Consider the following 21,295-nt stretch of genomic DNA (forward strand, 5'->3'; position numbering starts at 1 on the left):
GGCAGGCAGTGGGGTACCGCAAAGCTCGGTGCTAGGGCCGCAGCTATTTACAATATACATTAATGATTTAGATGAAGGGATTAAAAGTAACATTAGCAAATTTGCAGATGACACAAAGCTGGGTGGCAGTGTGAACTATGAGGATGATGCTATGAGGATGCAGAGTGACTAGGACAGGTAGGGTGAGTGGGTAGAATGCATGGCAGATGCAGCTTAATGTGGATAAATGTGAGGTTACCCACTTTGGTGGCAAAAACAGGAAGGCAGATTATTATCTAAATGGTGTCAAATTGAGAAAAGGAGAACTACAACGAGATCTGGGGGTCATTGTTCATCAGTCACTGAAAGTAAGCATGGAGGTACAGCAGGCAGTGAAGAAAGCGAATGGCATGTTGGCCTTAACAAGAGGAGTTGAGTATAGGAGCAAGGAGGCCCTTCTGCAGTTGTATAGGGCCCTAGTGAGACCACACCTGGAGTATTGTGTGCAGTTTTTGTTTTGTCCAATTGAGGAAGGACATTCCTGCTATTGAGGGAGTGCAGCGTAGGTTCACCAGGTTAATTCCCGGGATGGCGAGGCTGTCATATGTTGATAGAATGGAGCGGCTGGGCTTGTATACTCTGGGATTTTATAATTTAGGATGAGATGGGATCTTATTGAAACATATAAGATTATTAAGGATTTGGACACGCTAAAGGCAGGAAACATGTTCCCGATGTTGGGAGAGTCCAGAACCAGGGGCCACAGTTTAAGAATAAGGGGGAAGCCATTTAGAAATGAGATGAGGAAAAACCTTTTCACACAGTTGTGAATCTGTGGAATTCTCTGCCTCAGATGGCAGTCGATGGGATATGGGGAGAAGGCAGGAACGGGGTACTGATTGTGGATGATCAACCACGATCGCAGTGAATGGCGGTGCTGGCTCGAAGGGCCGAATGGCCTACTCCTGCACCTATTTTCTATTGTCTCTCCAGAGATGCTGCCTGTCCCGATGAGCTACTCCAGCTTTTTGTGTCTTTCTATCCATTCAGCTATCGCTCCTTGGATCCCATGCAATCTAACCTTCCAGAGCAGCCTACCATGCGGAACCTTGTCGAATGCTTTGCTGAAGTCCATGTATGTAACATCTATAGCTCTGCCCTTATCGACCTTTTTGCTCACGTCTTCAAAAAACTCAATCAGATTTGTGAGACACGACCGCCCACGTACAAAACTATGCTGACTATCCCTAATCAGCCCTTGTCCATCCAAATGGCTAGATATCCTATTCCTCAGAATACCCTCTAGTAACTTTCCAACTACAGGTTAAGCTCATTGGCCTATAGTTCCCAGCATTTTCCCTGCAGTCCTTCTTGAATAGAGGCACAACATTTGCCACCCTCCATTCTTCCAGTCTCTCCTAAATTTTGCATAGACCTCAAAACCTCTACATCCTTCCTGTAACGGAGTGACCAGAACTATACACAACGCTCCAAATACGCCTGGCTATAGTTCTATAAAGCTGCAACATGACCTCTGGACACTTATACTCAATGAAAGACAAAGTGTTGGGGTAATTTAGCAGGTCAGGCAGCATCTCTGGAGAACATGGATTGGGTCAGGATCTATCTTCAGGTTCTCTCTTATACACATTGTCCCGGCCTTCAAAGAAGGCATATGGTATGCCTGCCTTCATCACACTATCTACTTGTGTTGCCACTTTCAGGAAGCTATGGACCCCAAGATCCCTCTGTACATCAATACTACTAAGGGTCTTGCTGTTAACTGTATATGTTCCCCTTAATTTGACCTCCCAAATTGCAACACCTCACACTTGCTCGGATTAAATTGCATCTGCCATTCCTCTACCCATTTCTGTAGCTAATTTACATCCCACTTTCCTCACTGTCCGCAACTACAGCAACTTGTCTCCAAACTTACTAACCAACCCATCTACATTTATGTCCATGTCGTTTATATATATCACAAACAACAGAGGTCCCAGCATATTCACTACAAATCCTCTGTGTGCATTATGTACAGAGTCTACAGTGATTTTAAAGGTGATGTCAAACCTAGATATTGAACAGTGCACAACACATGTTCTAACACTAGTTGCACCACTTGCATGTTCAGGTCCATGAATAGCATGAGATCTTGAAACTTAAACAGGGGAGCCGACATGTGCTTTGGTGTTGGTTAAAGGGTTTTTGCCCTTTCAGGTCCACAGGAATCTTCTGCAGGCAGAAATGAAGATTTTTTTTTGGAGGAAGACCTTTGTTCTGGTATGCCCAACCATGACTGTAACTTGAAATGCTTAACATCTGAACTAGTTCCTTATGCCTTTGGCATTGTGCATGTTGCCTTGGCAGTCCTACACAAAACTAACTCCATCCCCTCTTCAGTGCCAACATAATCTGCCTTTTTATAGGTTAAACAATCTCAAGATGAACATAATTTGAAAGCAATTGGCTGTCCCCTGGTATCCAAGGCTTAATAATTATTTTTTACAGCTGCTAAATCTATCATTACAATTTATCTGCATAAAAGGAACTGAATTAAAATGCAAGGTGCTGGCATACGGGTGACCAAACAAATAATTGCTTCTTTGAATACATACATGGTATGAGATAACTGCAGTTTGTCATCTGCCCATTGTTCCTGGATTCTGCTATACTGAAAGCTTTACTGTAGTTCTTGCAAATAGTTGGAATTTAGAAAAGAACAATCCATCAGATTTGTGATACGATTAAAAGATCCTGCCATTTTCAGTTAAGTGTCAAACAATTTCATTCAAGCAGCATCTCTAAAACTGAAATATTTCTATGGACTATACTTCTGCATATAACTAAAATAGTCAGTATTCCTTACCTATCACAATCCTTCAAATTTGTCATTTGCTAATCTGCCTTGCCAATCACAATCACCATCTAGAAGGCTCATTAATCTCCATTCTGTGCCCCATCAAACGTGCTTTTCCTCTATTATTCTTCCTTTATTTCCTTATTACTACCTTATCTTGGTACTGGTACATCTATCAACATCTTATGAATATTTTGAGCTTAATGCGTCTACAATTTCAATTTCCCACCACCCTCTCAGTTTAGAGTTCGTACAGTAATTGATCTGTACTGTCCAGATGACTACTTTACCCACTATTTCTCAAGAATTACCCTGTCCTGCTTAACCCTGCAGGATTAAGGTCTTTTTCAGTCTTGTTGCTAGAATAATAAAACGCAGCATAAAAACAAGAGGACTTTCTGATCTCAATCAGGTTGTCATGGAAAAGTGTTAAGTGGGAAGGGAAAATAGTTGTCCCTTCTGCACCTTTTAACATCACTTGACAAATGTTGCATAAACTTGTCAGACCAGACAGGATTCCAAATGCTCAAGTCAGAGGGTAGAACATTTTCCAAGCAAAACAAAGGAGTGAATGATCATTTTGTTGCTTAATTACTTAATTTGCATGTCAATTATAAATAACATTTAACTATAAGACATTATTTTTAAGGCTGCTTGCTCACAAAGCCAGAATATTTCAACAATATTTTGGCTGTGATTTTTACCAGTCCTTTAAGGATCAAATTGCACAGTTAAATCAATTTTAATTTGTTAAATCCAAAACGCTTTTTGTTTCTTCCAATGAGCCTCTTATCTAAAGCTTTTAATTGACACAGGACTATATTACTTAAGTTATAAATATTACAAGAATAATTTTGGATCAATTATTCTTTTAAAACTTGAATTAAAGTTGTGAATTTCTAATTTAACTATTATCCGCATCTCAGCGCTGGCATTATTTAAAAATAAAGATTTCATATTAGTGGGCATGATGTAGATATTGTACAGTATTCAGTTTCAATACGTAACTCTTATAACATTCATTAGCCTCTGCTGAGTCACTGCCAATATGTTTTCAGGGGAGATCAATGCTATTTATACGATCTCATGTGACACTTAAAAATAATGCTTTACCTCACGCTTATGCTCACTTTTTCCATTCTGTCAACATTTGTCATACTTGATTTTCTTGAGGTCATAATTTGATTAAAAAACATTTGCGGAATTTATTACATCCATTTGCGTTCTATTTTTGCGTGAACATTTTTTTTTTGTCTGGTTTTTTTCTACTTTGGCCATGCTGCAGTCAGAACATAGTCTTGAATCAACGTCACCACTTCCAAGAATAAAACTGGCAATTACTCAATATAGACCAGAGTAAAAACCATTTCCAACAATATTTATTTACAACAATCCATAAAAAGTTGATGCTGGCTTCCAACATATTTATAATCAGAGCTAACTAATCACAGATCCCAGCAATATCTTAACATTTTATTTAAATGACAAACAAATGAATCACTCCATTAAATTACTGAATTTTTCAAGCAGTTGAAAATGAGTTGATGAGAGCAATAAGCTTGATTTAATCCACATGGATTTCAGCAAATCTTTTGTTAAGATCCCACAGGGAAGGCTGATCTAAACAGCAACGGTGCACGAGATACAAAGGACAGTGGGAACCTGGAACTAAAACTGTCTCAAAGGTAGGAGATAAAGGGTATTGATTTACAGGACTTTGTATAACTGAAGGCCTTTCCAGTGGAATTCTATAATGCTCAGTATTTGGTTTTCTACTTTTTCAAATAGAATAATGATTTAGTCTTAAGGATAGGAAGTGTGATGATGCAAAAACTGTGTTTCATATTGAGGAGGAAAGCTTTTGATTTCGGAGGCAAGTAAGGTTGTCTGGTCAGTTCAGCAGAAATGTGGAAACATAACTTTAATCCCAAGATGTGTGCGATGATGCATCTGGGAGGTGCAACATAGCAGCTGAGAGTGCATTACCACAAATTCTTAAAGGCAGCAGATAAAGTAGTTAAAATGTGCATTTTCCTTCATTGATTCGTGCATAGAGCACTAGATTATGTGAATACTACCACACAATACTTGTTAGTTCGGAATAGTTTTAGTGTTATACTAGACCAAGTGCAGACCCGTTGGGTCTGTTTCCCCAACGGTGTTTGCAGGTGGGGGGGGGGGGGGGGGGGGGGGGGGGGGGGGGGGGTTTGGGGGGGGGCTGCAGCATCACACTCACATTAACCACACCCCAAACACACAGGTGGGGGGAGGGGGGGGGGGGGGGTGAGAAGAGGGGAATGAGGGGAGAGGAGGAGGAGGAAACACAGGTCAGATTTGGGAGGGAAATGAGAGTGGGGTAGGGGGTGAGAGAGGGGGATGGGGAGAGAGATGTGTGGGGAGGGGAGGAGGGAGGGAGGGAGGGGTGGGGGGGGGAGAGAGGGGAAAGAGTGGGGTGGGAGGGGTAGGGGGGAGTGGTGGAAGAGGGACAGAGGGATAGGGGAAGGGGGGCGGGGGGGAGAGGGAAGGGGGTGGGGTAGAGAGTGAAGGGGGGGGGGGAGAGAGAGGGATGGGTGGGGGAGCGGGAGAGGGGCGAGGAGAAGGAAACATAGAAACATAAGATTCTATAAGATCACCCCTCAATCTTCTAAATTCTAGTGAGTACAAGCCGAGTCTATCCAGTCTTTCTTCATATGAAAGTCCTGACATCCTAGGAATCAGTCTGGTTATCTTTTCTGTACTCCCTCTATGGCAAGAATGTCTTTGGGCATTGGGCATTGTGACATCACACGATGACACGGTCACCAGGGGCTGGGGCTGGGGCTGGTGCAAAGGCATATGTAAATGGATCCATCCCGATTGGACATCTGCGAGCATTGGGCATTGTGACATCACATGATGGGAACGAATCAAAAGGCAGACAGGCAGCCGGACGGACGGCAGGCGGCAGCCACAGACTTTTATATAATAACTAGACCAAGTGCAGACCCGTTTGGTCTGTTTCCCCAAAGGCGTTTGCGGGGTGGGGGAGGGGGGGCTGAGGCATCACACTCACACTAACCACCCCCCAAACACACACAGTGGGGGGGGAGGGGGGGTGAGAAGAGGGGAGGGAGGGGAAAGGAGGAGGAGGAAACGGGACAGATTTGGGAGGGAAAGAGAGAGCGGGGTAGGGGGCGAGAGAGGGGGGGATGGGGAGAGAGATGGGGGGGGGGGGGGGGGGGATGGGGAGGAGGGAGGGAAGGGGGAGAGGGGTGGGTGGGAGAGAGGGGAAAAAGTGAAGAGGGGAGAGTGGAGGGGGGGGGAGGGGAGAGAAGTGATGTGGGGGAGAGAGGGGATGGGGGGGGGGAGAGAGATGTGGGGGGGGAGGGATGGGGACGGAGAGGAGGAGAGAGAGGGGTAAGAGTGTGGAGGGAGGGGGAAAAAGAGTGTGGAGGGAGGGGGAGAGAGGTGGGGGGGGGAAAAAAGAGTGGGGAGGGATAGTGGGAGGGGGAGAGGTGGAAGAGTGGGGAGGGTCAGAGGGGTAGGGGGAAGGGCTTGGGGGTGGAGAGGGGAGGGAGAGGGGGAGAGAGGGGTGGGGGAGGGAATGGGGTGGGGTGAGGAAGAGAAGTGGAAGAGTGGGGAGGGAGGGAGGGGTAGGGGGAGTGGTGGAAGAGGGACAGAGGGGTAGGGGGAAGGGGGACGGGGGGGGGGAGAGAGGGGAAGGGGATAGGGTAGAGAGTGAAGGGGGGTGGGGGAGAGAAGGATGGGTGGGAGAGGGAGAGGGGTGAGAAGAGGGAAACTTAGAAACATAGAAATCAGGTGCAGGAGTAGGCCATTCGGCCCTTCAAGCCTGCACCTCCAGTCAATATGATCTTGGCTGATCATCCAACTCAGTATCCTGTACCTGCCTTCTCTCCACAACCCCTGATCCCTTTAGCCACAAGGGCCACATCTAACTCCCTCTTAAATATAGCCAATGAACTTGCCTCAACTACCTTCTGTGGCAGTGAATTCTGTGCCTGGATGATTTAAGCTATAAGGATGTTGGACAGGAGATTTTGTTATTCCCTGGAGCATAGAAGGCTGAGGGGTGACCTTATAGATGTCTATAAAATGATAAAGGCTATCGATAAAATGGATCTTTATTTTCCCCCAAAGGTACAGATTTCTAAAACTAGAGGGCAAATGTTTAAGGGAAAAGGGGAAGATTTAAAGGTGACCGGGGAATAGCTCAAGCGAGCACCTTGTCTGGCATGGCCAATTGAGCCACAAGGCTGTTTCTATGCCATTTCACTCAAAGACTTCAGCCACAAATGACTTAAATAATTCACATTTTGCACCTGGTTGCATTACCATATCTCATCTGTGAAGAAGGGTTCTTTACCTTCTGCTGACCTAATAAAACAATAATTTATGGACTCAAGAATGAATATAATCTTTGATCATGTTGCACATGCAAGTGGGATCAGCATATTGAGGCAAGTTGGTCAGCACGGATGAATTTGGCCTAAGGGCCTGTTTCCATGGTGATGTATCGCTCCGTAACTCTGTATAAACAGTTCCTGTGTATATTCTGTCCACGGGGTGGAGGTTTTTATAGTGGTCTACAGGTGGAAGGATGTAGCCCTTGGAATCCTCTTCAAACATAGACAAGGCAATTTCCTCCACATTATCAACGGATATTCTTCCATAGGTGAATAATATATGGAAGAAGAACAAAGTAACAAATGCGCAGAACATTTGATGATTAAGGGTTACCATTACTCATCAGGAGGAGGGGGGAGGGGGGGGGGGGGGAGGGGAGGAGGGGCAGAGAGAGAGGGAGGAGAGAGGAGGGGGGGGGAGGGTGGGAGGGCAGAGAGAGGGGGGGAGGAGAGGGGGGGAGAGGAGAGAGAGAGGAGGGGAGCGGAGGAGGGGGGGAGAGAGAGAAGAGGGGGGGGAGAGGGGGGGAGAGAGGGGGAGAGAGGGAGAGGGAGACGAGAGGGAGAGGGAGAGAGTGTAGTGAGAGGGGGGAGAGAGAGAGGGGGGAGAGAGAGAGAGAGGGAGAGAGAGAGAGAGAGGGGGGGAGAGAGGGAGAGAGAGAGAGAGAGAGAGAGGGAGAGAGAGAGAGGGAGAGAGAGAGAGAGAGAGAGAGAGAGAGAGAGAGAGAGAGAGAGAGGGAGAGAGAGAGGGGGGGAGAGAGAGAGAGAGAGAGACAGAGAGAGAGAGAGAGAGGGGGAGAGAGGGGGGAGAGAGAGGAGGAGGAGAGAGAGAGGAGAGAGGGGGGGGAGGGAGGGGGGGGAGGAGGGAGGAGAGAGAGAGAGAGAGAGAGAGAGGGAGAGAGAGAGAGAGAGAGAGAGGAGAGAGAGAGAGAAGGAGGGAGGGAGGTGATATGGGTAGGGGGTGGGTGTGGGGGGGGGGGGAGTGGGGGTGTATGTGGGAGGGGAGAGGGGTTGGGGGGGGGGTGGGTTGTAGGTGAGAGGGGGTGCGTGGGGTTGTGGGGGAGAGGGTGTGTGTGTGTGTGTGTGTGGCGAGGGGGTGTGTGGCGAGGGATGGAGGGGGTGTGAGGTGGGGTGTGAGGTATGGGAGGGGGTGTAGCGAGGGTGGGTGTGTACGTGGGAAGGGTGTGGGTTGTAGGAGGGAGTGTGAGGGGAGGGGTGTATGTGGGAGGGGAGAGAGGTGTGTGTGGTGGGGGCAGTGTTGAGGAAGGGGGGTGCAGGGCAGGTTTCAAAGTGAAAAGTTTGATTTTTTTGTGGTAAGTGATTTTTTTTAAATGTTTCAACTGTGAATAACTTGTAAAATATAACATCAATCTGAATGGAATGCTCCTGTGTTTTTGAAAACTGAGTTTTTTTTTAAAAACATGTAAATGAGATCCCATTGTGATGTCATTGTGGTGTGGAACACTGCTGACGGCCAGTTTATGTAAATTAGATCCGATTGTGACGTCATATGCTGCTAACTGCCCGTGCAAGTTCATGTGATTTTAGTCAAACTGGATTTTGTAAAGTTTAAAATGTGAATACCTTGTAATTTCAATTTAATTTCAGGTCATTATAGGCAGACAAAGAAACAAACAAGATGAGAGTTTCAGTAATATATAGATAGATAACTGTCAACTGTAAATGAATTCCAATATTGTATTTATAGGCTCGCACTGGTAGACTAAAAAATAGTTTATACCCATGTGCGGTAAAATAACTTAACTCTAACAGAGAACACTGGGGGAAGCACAATATAATTTGGGGTGCAAGATAATGCGCAATATTCTTTTTAAATGTTTTTAATACCGATTTATTATTTCTTTACTGATCTTGTGTATATGGTAGTCAATGGCTGGTGTGTTTTGTTCTTTTTTAATTTTTATCCTGTACACTATCTTTTATGTACACACCGAAGGAGTTGCAATGGAATTTCGTTGCACAGATGTTTGTGCAATGACAATAAACGTATTCTATTCTAGTTTGTGCCCCAATATGTATTATGGAATTATTTGGACTATAACCAAGTTAATTATACATTAAACAATTAAAAAATCTAGGCTTATCACATAGTAGTAATAACTTTTCAGCATTCAAGACTATTATCTGCTGTGCTCACTGGTTGATCCCAATAGCCATTAATAGTGGAAAACATAACAAAAAATGGAAAGATGATTTGGAATTTTTTAATGAAAAAAAATTATATGTTTTAAAACAAACTGATTATCTCCACAAAAACGAATCATTAGAAGACAAATTGCTATTACTTAGTACTGTTACTTATTTAGGTTATATAATTGCAATGTAACGTTTTTTTATAATGAAAATACACGCAGGAGTGTTCAACACTCCAATTGCTGACAGCACATCATAAATATAAAGGAGGCAAAAATCACCTTTTCTGCTAAATTAGAAACTAGTGCAAAATGTAATCCATTGCTCTACGGATCTTCCAATGACATTTTATCCTGGCCCTAGGAGTTTGCTAGTCTTTGTGTGCTGCTATCCTTACCTCGTATCAATAAAAATAAATATCCAAATCTGATATTGCACCACCTTCTATATTTCACCCCAACATTTAAAATATTTATAGAATAAGCCACATATTTTGCATATTAAATTAGGATTCAGGCCTACCTCCACTGAGCCTTGTTGTGCAAGAAGGAGTTGCACTGGTCTGGAAGTTTGCTGTCATGGGACATAACCTCAAGGGACCCCAAGATCTGCTTGAAATTTGGCCTTTTCTATAGAAATTAAAAAAAGTAAATATTAATGCTATAATCAAATTATTTCTTATTCAGTATAATGTTTTCCAGAAGTTTAGTTTAAGCGAAAGTTGCAGGACAGCAACATTTGAGGAAAATCCATTGACCCGATTGAAATATCCAAACAGCGATTATAATGCTTCATACAGCAATGAATGGTGGTATAAGAAGTACTGTTAAAATAAAGCATAACATTACATGGATAAATTAAGTGAGCAGGTAAAACTGTAGCAGATGGATTTCTGAGCAGGTCAGAGTGAAGTCATCTATTTTGGACCAAAGCAGATGTATTGTTCGAACAGCGAGAACAAAAATAATGGAGATTCAAACAGATTTTGGATTATGCTGATCATTAATATGTATTAGAAAGATACTAAGAAAAAATTGAAAAGGCTTTACTATGAAAATATACTATTTTCAACAGTGTTTACAGATGAGTCAACATAATTCCAGTTGTTCTTTTTAATAGTATCAATCACAGTGACCAATGCTAGAACGTTAATTCATTTCTTATCTGTTAATTACAAAAATGGGGCTAATAAGATTCACTGTACTAGTTTCAATATGAATGTGCCAGGAACACAATTTGCTTCAACTGTCATCTGGCAAATATAAAAGCTGCAAATACAGAATATCAGAGGTTTATAATTTATTTGGCATAGTCCACTGAGTTCAAAGGTTCTATAGATTTTTTTGTATTAAAAGAGCACAGTTGATGTTAAATGCACTCTCCTGTTAGCAGCTGCACTCATAAATATGACCTTCATTATTCTGACAGCAGTAGACCAGGGTTTTGTCCATCTTGCAAGCTGCTGCCAGATTTTGCTGGCTACACTTCTGGCCTAATAAATGCAAGTCACAACATCCATGTCAGCATCAAGAGAACACTAATGCCACTAAATGCCAAAGACCTTGTTAGCAATTTTCTGCAAGAATACCACTTGATTTTTCAGATAATTGATGCTGATTGTATTTCTACAGGAGGGAAGTGTACAATTCTATTTAGTAATATTGGCCTTGAGAAAGATAGTGGCAGCTTCAAGATGTGGCATACTGCTGGTAGTGGCAAGCTGCCCAATTAGAAACTGACAGAAACAAAGGCCCAGGGTGACATCACTGTGTAGAAAACATGCAGAGGAAAGCAGACCAGCAATCTTAAAACAGCTTCCTATTTTTCATGCAGCCACAATATACGAAGAATATGAATTTAGACAGCAATTTGAAACGTTTATTGTGGTAAACAACAGCTCATAAAAGAGGCACACATTTGAAAGTAATATTATTTTCTCTGATTTACATTTATACAGTACATTGCTCTGGCTCACAATTTGTAATGTTACATTAGGTGGTTCAGCCTGCAGGGAGGATTCATAAAGGTTACAAGTGATTAATTTGTTTACACTTGGGAGACACTAAAGGGCCTGTCCCACGAGCATGCGACTGCATGCGGTGAGCGCGACCAAACCGGATGCGGGGGCCACGCGGAGGTTGAGTGATCCCGTACGAGTTGACGTGAAGTTCGAGCGAAGGCGTACGCCGTCAAGACGCTGCGTACAGTGTCGAGACGCTGTCCACGCCTGTTGAGGTGGTGCATACGGCCTCAATGTGGCTGCGGGCCAGCAGGACGTTGCCGCGCGGAATTTCTGGACAGTGTCAGTTTTTCGGACCCCTGCGCGATGTCGGGATCAGCTTCGCACAACTCCATATGGCTCCGGCGATCGAAGTGGGACTGGCCCCACTAGGCCGTACGGCTCAAGCGACCACGTTAGGTTGCGCTTGCCGCATGCAGTCGCATGCTCGTGGGACAGGCCCTTTACAAACTGAGGGAATAGATGAAAGTGGACATACTATAGTACTTTGCAAATAAACACTTAAAGCAGGCAACCCTGCATTAGTCGTATGCGTAACCAAAACTCAGAATTCACAAATTATTACCCAGAAATATGAAATAAGGGATCAAGTTTGTTTTCATGGAGTTTATGTTAACAGTAAGTAAATCATCAAACTTCTTTCAACGTGCGTTTCTTACCATCTGCACAGATAATATGGCTTTGCATCAAGAAAATCGCAGAACCAACTTTTTTCTAGGAATGCAACCACCCCCAGTCTGGTCACAAGACAGGGCTCCCAAACAGCGATCCATGACAACTGGGTTAAGCTTTACATTTTTTATTAATAGAATATATGGACAAATGAAGACTGGTGGTAGCTTTTGCAATCCATGTAAAAGTGTTTCCAAAACCTTCACTAGATGCACTGGATAACACCACAGATTGAGGATGTGCCCTACAGCAATGACCATCCACAACCAACTCTACCCGTCAAAAGCATCTCTCAAGAAGAATGACCTCAGTACTTACCCTGGGATCTGTTTCCCAACACTGATGCAGTATTTCTGCAAAACTGGCAGGACAGCTCCTTGGAATGGTCAACCTCTGAAGTAAGAAAAGCAATACATTAACAAATGAGAGTAAGAAAATATCTAACATATATTCACACGAGCCAGTGCTTTCCCTCCTGGTTGCGATATGGTGTCTGCAACCATGTAGTTTATCATTCAACCATGAATGTTTTCATAACATGGCAAATGCTGAGAGAAATAGTACTGTACTAAATTGTCTTGCGTGCACACCTGAAATCAAATAATGTGACATTTAGAGGGATTCACTAAAAACGAATAAAGACCAAATAACATGGCTGATTTTTCCATGGGAAAAAACCTAATGGGAACAAGCACATTTAATCATATTTGTACCTAGAATAGTAGAGAAATAGATGTAGGAAAATGCAGGAACATAGCAGCTTGACTTCCCCTTGTTGCTCTGCTATTTGATATTCCTTTTAAGTTCTTTCTTTTTCCCACTCCCTCCCTCTCTGATTTGAATATAATGAATGACAGAAATCACAGTTCAAAGATAAACCATTTCAAAGATTTGTGACACTGCAAGCAGTAAATTTTCCTTGTCTCAGTCTGAAGTAGTTAGCCCGTAGACATGGACACGATCTGACACTCCCAATTTTACTAAGCTTATTCTCCTCTCCCTTATGCTCACTGGGTAAAGTTCAAAATTGGATTGTTGCCACTTGCATGTCAAAGATTCCGAGACAGAGCACAGAAATATTATTTTCCCCCATCCAACTCTCAAATGGTTCAATAGCAGTTTCTGTATTAAATATTTTCCTGGATTCAGTTACTGATGGTCTCTATAAGTTGACTCGCTGTTCACTTCAACCTCTGTTTTTTTTTCCAGTCAAGTCAAGTGAGTTTATTATCATATGCACAGATACAGTGAGGTAAAAGTGCAATAGAAGTCTTACAGCAGCATTACAGCCACATAGATGTAGAGAACACATAAAACAAGAATTGCATATAAATTCCCCAAGACAGTGGAAAGAAAGAGAAAGTGGAAAAAAAAACAAGACAATAGTGCAAAAATACACGATTAGAAAACAAATCCATGTTCATGCATCAGGTGGTTTGTGGTATTCCACTGCCGAGGTAGGATTAGGCTGTGCAGGTCGGTTCAAGAACCTGATGGGACTTCAGGCTTCAGCAATTTTTGCCCAACAGTAGCAGTGAGAAGAAGGCACTGAAAGGAATGTACACATTTTCCTCTGATCAAAATAAACTAACCAAGACAAGTTGCTTAGCTGCAATGTTTTCATGTGCAAATTAATTTCCTATGGTCTTCAACTGAACAACAAAATGCCTAATGCTCTGCACACAATCTCACTTGAAATCTGTTACTGCAAAACAAACCAAATGTCAATCTACAGCCTACATGGATTCACACTAGACACAAGTCATGCAAGCTGGGGGGAGGAAAGGCGTAGAAAAGAGTTGAGGGAAGGGAGAGAGATTGGCTTTAATGATTTTAACTTTTAATTCAATTATTACTGCTGAAGTACAATGATCAATTGCAATAATAATGTCAACACCTTTGACTGATTCCATGGATTTTAGCATCTATTCGAACATCTGATCAAATGTCCACATTTTTCATGACACTTAGTACTTCAGAAGTAACATCTAAATTAGTAAATAATGAGCCTTGTTTTATTTAACAAAAATCCAAGTGTAAACCTGTATAAGACTGCAAAAGGAATCAGTCATTGAAAGAAAAATAACTGCAAATAACTCAAAATTAAGTAAGGATATTTAACGGTCAACTAAAAAGATATGGGTTAATATATCCAGTGGTCACTCTTCCACAGATCTACATGTTAATTAATAGCCGAGTTTTACTGTTTTTATGATGGACCATTATTCTGTCTATAATCCCAGGTAAGTAGCAATGGTGACTGTCCATGCAGATTTACGTTCAACTATTGGATCCTCTGCTCATGAATTATTAGAATAGAAAATGTGATGTGGATGATAGGGGGACTGAAATGTTGCTGATAATATTAATCTAGGGCTGAATATGGCAGTGAACAATGGTCCCATGTTGACTGAAAGCTTAAACTGAATCAAGATAACTGACCATGAACAACCATCTTTCTTTGAGCCAGGTATGACTTCATCCAATGAATAGTTTTTCCTAAAAAAAAAAATCAGTTTTTGGTTTTACTAGCTCTTCTTAGTATTGCCAGCTGCCTTAATAACAAGGACAAAGATTCTCAACTAATTTCTGTAATTCAGCTCACATCCAAGTTTGAACTATGGCTGAAAACACATTTGGGAATAAGTGATCTTGGTAAAATCTAAATTGGGCATTAGTGTACTAGGTTAATGGTAAAAGCTTAGACCCAGAGAGTCCTAGAATAATAGTGTGGAAACAGGCCATTCTGCCCACTTGACCACACCGACCAACATGCCCCATCCACATTGGTCCTACTTGTCTGCGTTTGTCCCACACCTCTTTAAACTACGTCCAAATGTTTTTTAAATACGTGATAGTACCTGCCTCAACTACCTCCTCTGGCAGATCGTTCCATATGGCTATTTGTAAAAATAGTTGCTCTTCAGGTTCCTGTTAATTTTTCCCCCTTCATCTTAAACCTATGTCTTCCGGTTCTTGATTCACCTACTCTTGAGTAAAATACTCTCTAAGATCATCACCCCTCATCCTTCTGTGTGTCAAGGAATAACGTCCTAGCCTGCTCAACCTCTCCCTATAGCTCAGGCATTCAAATCCTGGCAAAATCCGAGTAGATCTTCTCTGCATCCTTTCCAGTTTAACAACATCTTTCCTTTATCAGGGTGATCAAAACGGAACACTATAGTCTAAATGTGGTCTCACCAATCTCCTGTACAACTGTAACATGACCTGCCAACTTCTTCACTCAATACTCTGACTGATGAAGGCGAATGTGCTGAAAGCTTGCTTGACCACCTTATCTACCTGCAAAGTCATTTTCAAGGAGCTATGAGCAGGAGCTATCCCTCTGCTCTACAACACACCCCAGAGTCTGCCATTCACTGTGTAGGTCCTGCCCTAGTGAGACTTCCCAAAACACAATGTCTCTCGTTTCTCTGGAATAAATTCCATTTCTCAGCTGACCTGCCCAACCGCTCAAGATCCTGCTGCAATTTTTGCCAACCATCTTTGCTATCTACAATACCACCTACTTTAGTGTCATCTGCAAAATTACTAATCATGCCTTGTATGTCCTCATCCAATTCATTGATATAAATGATGAACAGCAATGGGCCCAACTCCTGTGGCACAGCACTTGTCATTGGCCTCCACTCCGATAAAACAAACTTCCACCATCACCTTCAGCTTCCTGCCGCAAAGCCAATTGTCTACAGTCAGCTGGCTCTCATTGGATCCCATGAGATTTAACCTTCTGGAGCAGCCTACCATGCAGAACCTTGTCAAACACCCTGCTGAAATCCTTATATACAATGTCTACAACTCTAGTCTCGTCAACCTTTTTGGTCCCATCTTCAATAACTTAAATCAGATTCATGATTCTTGATCAAAATAATCAGTGAAAGGACTAGAGCTTTAACCTAATTATACAGTACAGGATACAGTTCGCCCCATAAGCCCTCGGTCAGCTTCCAGTATGGCAATTACATAGCTTCCATTCCCATCTCTCTCATTTCCCCTTTAGATTCTTGTGCCACTGACCTAAACTAAAGGCTAATTTATAGACAATAATGATCCTAGCACACAACTCTTGGATTCGAGAAGAAACTGAAGCACCCAGTAGAAACCCACATGGCCTCAGAATGTTCAAACTCCACCAGATAGCAGAGCCACACAGCGTGCAAAAAAAAAGGCCACTGGCAGTCTTCACCAGTGACAATGCACATGTCAAGAACTTAAACCAGTAGAAACATCTATAAAAAGTATGAAAAATAATTTAAAGATAATTTTCAAGAATATACTATACCTCATTTTTTTCCACAACTAGCCAGGCCACCTGTAGGCCTTCGAGGCCTTTGAATGGGATTTCACGTGTCAGCATTTCCCAAAGAACCTGAATAAAAGTGAGCCTCTTAACATCTGTGTAAACTTAACAATACATTTTCTATTTATACAAACACCTAGTGATGCCATCTTGGGTGTGGTTACCAATTTACCAGTGTAATCCTTGCAGAAATTATGAACATAAAACAGGTGACACTCATTTTGATATGAATATAGATATTGCAAAGAGCTTTCTTTAAGGTAGATCTATTCCATAAAATCACCCAGAAGTTAACCAAGTTATGATCTCCAGAAGACTGAACTAGATACAATTTACCATACTTATGATATACTGTCTGGCAATTTGCATCCATCCGCTCAAAAGTAACATTCGAAAGGATATTGCATAAATACTCGAGGAGAAATACTGAGTGGCGGAGCTGCCAGCCCACCAGCCCTGAGTGGCGGAGCTGCCAGCACACCAGCCCTGAGTGACTGAGCTGCCAGCCCAAAAGGCCCGAGTGACTGAGCTGCCAGGCCAAGAATCCATTTGGTCCATAATGTCCATACTAGCCCTCTGGAAACCAGTCCCTTCAGCCCACTACACCCATACTAGCGCTCCAGAAAGCCCCCCCCCCCCATGGCAACCAATATTGGAATTGGTGGAGAGGTGGAATATTGCGTTGGGGGACCAGCCTCCCGTGTGAACATGGGACCCAACGGGTCCCACTTAGTCTAGTATAATTTGAATTATATAGGCAGAACTAATTTGAGCCAAAGAATTTAAAATTCTGAATACATTTTTTATAACTACCAATGATGATATCGTGAGGTTTCTTTGTGTTAAAATCTCTGCACAGTGACCAACTAGCCTGTTCATAGTTTACTCACTATTTAAGTAAAATTCACATTTGTCCTATCCCTTTAATCACATATCCAATGCAATCTGAGTGTTGATAGCTATTACTGCAACCCATGGACGACACAGTGCACAGCTAGTAGGGTGGCTGCCCCACAGTTCGTGGCCCTGGTTCAATCCTGACCTTGAGTGCCCTCGGCGTGTAGTTAGCGCGCTCTTCCTAGGACCACATGAGTTTCCTCCCAAATATGTGGAGATTGAGAGGTTTCTTAACTACTATAAATTGATCCAGTAGTAGAATCAACTGGGGTAGTCAATGGGAATGTGGGGAGAATAAAATGGGATGAACTTAGTGTTAGTGTAAATGGGTAGATAGTTGGCATGGAATTAACAGCCAAAGGGTCTGTTCCTGTGCTGCATCTTTCTATAACACTATCATTAGTACCAGAGAAGGCAGATTTAGGCTGATGGTAAAATAGGCAGAATAGATCCAATCAAATGTTTTTTGATTTGTTAGTATGAAAAAACATATGGCTTTGAAGAAAGAGACAGAAAGTGGGATTCATTGGATGAACATATTAAAAGGCTAGTTGGTGGGCTGAATGACAGTTTCAACATAGATTATCCAATAATCTAACAAAATTCAATTCAATTCAATTTATTTGTCATTTGGACCCCTTGAGGTCCAAACGAAATGACGTTTCTGCAGCCATACATTACAAACAAATAGACCCAAGACACAACATAATTTACATAAACATCCATCACATTGATTCAGATTCAATTTTAATTGTCATTGTCAGTGTACAGTACAGAGACAACGAAATGCATTTAGCATCTCCCTGGAAGAGCGACATAGCAAACGATTTGAATAAATAATAATAAGTGTGGGGGGGGGGGGGGGGGGGGGTGGTGATTGGCAGTCACCGAGGTACGTTCTGAGTAGAGTGACAGCCGCCGGAATTGCTGTGATGGAAGGCCAAAAAACTTATCTCTCCACTGCCCCTCCCCCCCCCCCCCCCCCCTCCCCGATGTCAAAGTCAAAGTCAAAGTAAAAGCATCATTTCATTCAGGTTTGTGATGACTGCCATTTTAAAAACAACTTATTTACTACAATATACTTCATGATTTGTTCCACAAAGTCTGCAAGCTACGCATAGGCTCTAGAGGGAAAGACAGAAATTCTTTAATGTGAATTTTGATTGCTTAAGACAATAATCTTCTTCTTTCCATTTAATTATTCCAAATAGACATTTGACCAGCTGGAAATGAACAAGTGTGTTGTGTTGGCTGTCAAAATCTGACAAACCTTCCCACGGAAACTCCTGGATCGGAAGACTACAGATTTCCTCTGGCTTACAACCCAGGAATTAAAAAAAAACATCTATTGTCCTCAAGGACGAATTAATCAAACCATCGCATGGGTCTATTGAATCACAACTGTGGCTTTCAAATCATGCGTAAAGTTGAAGCACGCACTCATCCCCCACACAAAATATCAATATGTATGTTTTTTAAATATCTTCAGTACAGTTTTTAACTTTATCAAGAAATTAGCCATACCAACAAATTTAATGAACAGTGCATACTTTGAAGAAAGTCCGTTTCAGTTTTCTAAATACTTGTTTCTTATAGATTTTGGACTATACCCCATCGGATTTGCTTATTGTTGATAAACCCCTTGCCACCAATTTTCATAAACTGTGCTGTTAAACATATTAAACAGTATAATTTTAAGTGAACTTTTAAAAAAATGATGATTCATGTTGCTACTAAATTCTACTGGCTCCAACCACATTATAGATGATGCTTAAATTTGAAGCTAACAAAGTTTTGAGCATAATCTGTGGCAAAATTTCCAAGTTAAAACCTAAAACTTGAGGCCAAAAGGTTTAGGGTTTTAGCTATCGGTTCTGTGCCTACACTAGCTCCATTTCTAAATGTGAAAACTGCATTCAGGATTCTTGCAGCGTTAAAGTATATTTGAAAGCATGCATTTGCAGAGCAAAACCTAGATGTGATGAGTACATTTTGAAAGTTTTCCTTGTCAGAGACTAAAAATATTGACAGGGATTTAGAAAAATTATATAAAAGTTAATATATCAAATAAAATATTATTTTTGCCACAGAATATCAAGAATAAAATAAATATTTTTAGTTGTAAATCACTTTGATAAGAAAATTGCAGATAAATAACATGTGGCATGTTTAGTGCAGCACCTACCACACCATAGGAGTATGTATCACAGGTTTCAGCCACAGGCAAGCTCTGTATAACTTCTGGTGCCATCCATGGGAAGGTCCCCACCAGGCTCATGTGTGTCGTATGGGAGTGAAACCTTGATGCACCAAAATCACATATCTAGGAGAAAATATACAGGCATCCGATAATCATTTTCTTTTCAACTTGCTAAGTTTTAAAACAACCTCAGGTAAAACTTTGACTGCTCACCTTTAAAATGTTATCTGCAGCAAGCACCACTAGATAAAACAAAAGATTAAATATTAGTTAGTTCAAATGCATATGATATCAAGCATAATAAACAATCTGCAATATATCAGCCACTGATCCGGGGACAGAAGATTTTTCAAAATCGATATACGATTAAAAGCCTCAGTGTGTGTGTGTGTGTGTGTGTGTGTGTGTGTGTGTGTGTGTGTGTGTGTGTGTGTGTGTGTGTGTGTGTGTGTGTGTGTTTTTTTTTCTATCTTCACCAAAACACCATGTGGTAGTGCTTACATGTTTACATATTCTGGCTCACATTTTCCCCTCCACGCAGTAATCAGGTTCACAAGATTTCATCCTACATTTCACAGGTTATTGATGATTCAAGTTTTTTAAAAAAGGCAAAAAATGGTTCTCACACACAGCCTTTTTCCAGGACTTTCCACTGATGATGTCACAATGCCACTCACAGTGCACCAATCACAATGGGGTCTCAAGCTGCTGAGTGCCACAATGACATCACAATGGGACGTTGCCAACGGTAACGACAGCTTCTCACAGCAGCCTTTTTTCCAGGAGCGTCCAGTAATGATAATCACAATGGGCTCTTAAGCTGCCGAGTGCCACACCCCCCTTCCCTTCCCTATTATTCACAACCCCCGCCCCCTCCCACCCACGGGTTATTCACACCCCCAGCCCCAGAGGTGAGGGAAGGAGAGGAGGAGGAGAGGGGAGTGAAGAGGGAGGGTGAAGAGGAGGGGAAGGAATGTTGGGGGATGAAGGGGGAATGGAGGTTAGGGATAGGAAGAGGGATGGCGAGGCGCAGTTGGGCGTGTTGCCGTGACTTGCGTCACAATGGGGATCTCTGGCGTCAAAACGGGAACCCGTCAGCCACGCCTGCGCAGTTGGGGGCTATGGGTGAGTGGTGGAATATTGCGTTTGGGGACCAGCCCTCCGTGTAACAGGGACCCAACGGTTCCCACTTGGTCTAGTATTACTAAAAATATCAAAATAGTCTAATTGACAATTTGGCCCCCAATTACTCAATCGGAATTAGTAGAGCAAATATGCCAGGAGAATGGGGCAGAATTGGTCAAATGTGTTCAGGAAAGTTTCCTACGGAAATATGTAGTGGGCACGACACAGGAGAGGGCAACGTTTGGCCTAGTCTTAGGAAATTGGGACAGGCAAGAGGATGAAGTGTTTATGTATTGTGAGCAATTTTGGGCACCATATTTGAGGAAGGATGTGCTGGCCCTGGAGAGGGTCCAGAGGAGGATTATAAGAATGATCCCAGGAACGAGTGAGGTAACATATGTTGAGCATTTGACGGCACTAGGCCTGTACTCACTGGAGTTTAGAGAATGAGGGGAGGACCACTTTTAAATGTACCGAATAGTGAAAGGCTTGGATAGAGATGATGGTTCCACTAATGGGAGTCTAGGACTAGAGGTCATAGCTTCAGAATTAAAGGGCATTCCTTTTGGATGAGAAATAATTTCTTTAGTCGGTGATGAATCTGTGGAATTATTTACCACAGAATGCTGTGCAAGCCAAGTCAATGGATATTTTTAAAGCAGAGATA

General features: G+C 42.3%; 1 protein-coding gene across 6 annotated transcripts in view; it reads right to left on the reverse strand.

Moving 5' to 3' along the window:
- Positions 1-21,295, reverse strand: part of LOC129698743 (mitogen-activated protein kinase kinase kinase 20-like) — a 115,224-nt gene that overhangs the window by 57,627 nt on the left and 36,302 nt on the right. For all 6 annotated transcript variants that reach the window (XM_055637964.1, XM_055637966.1, XM_055637967.1 and 3 more), the window contains exons 6-10: positions 19,717-19,745; positions 19,489-19,626; positions 16,389-16,475; positions 12,404-12,478; positions 9,916-10,022 (exon numbers count right to left, since the gene is read on the reverse strand). In XM_055637964.1, the coding sequence (XP_055493939.1) occupies positions 9,916-10,022; positions 12,404-12,478; positions 16,389-16,475; positions 19,489-19,626; positions 19,717-19,745 (436 nt within the window). The remainder of the gene's footprint in view (positions 1-9,915; positions 10,023-12,403; positions 12,479-16,388; positions 16,476-19,488; positions 19,627-19,716; positions 19,746-21,295) is intronic.

The sequence above is a fragment of the Leucoraja erinacea genome, chromosome 7, assembly GCF_028641065.1.
Source record: "Leucoraja erinacea ecotype New England chromosome 7, Leri_hhj_1, whole genome shotgun sequence".
Lineage (NCBI taxonomy): Eukaryota > Metazoa > Chordata > Chondrichthyes > Rajiformes > Rajidae > Leucoraja > Leucoraja erinaceus.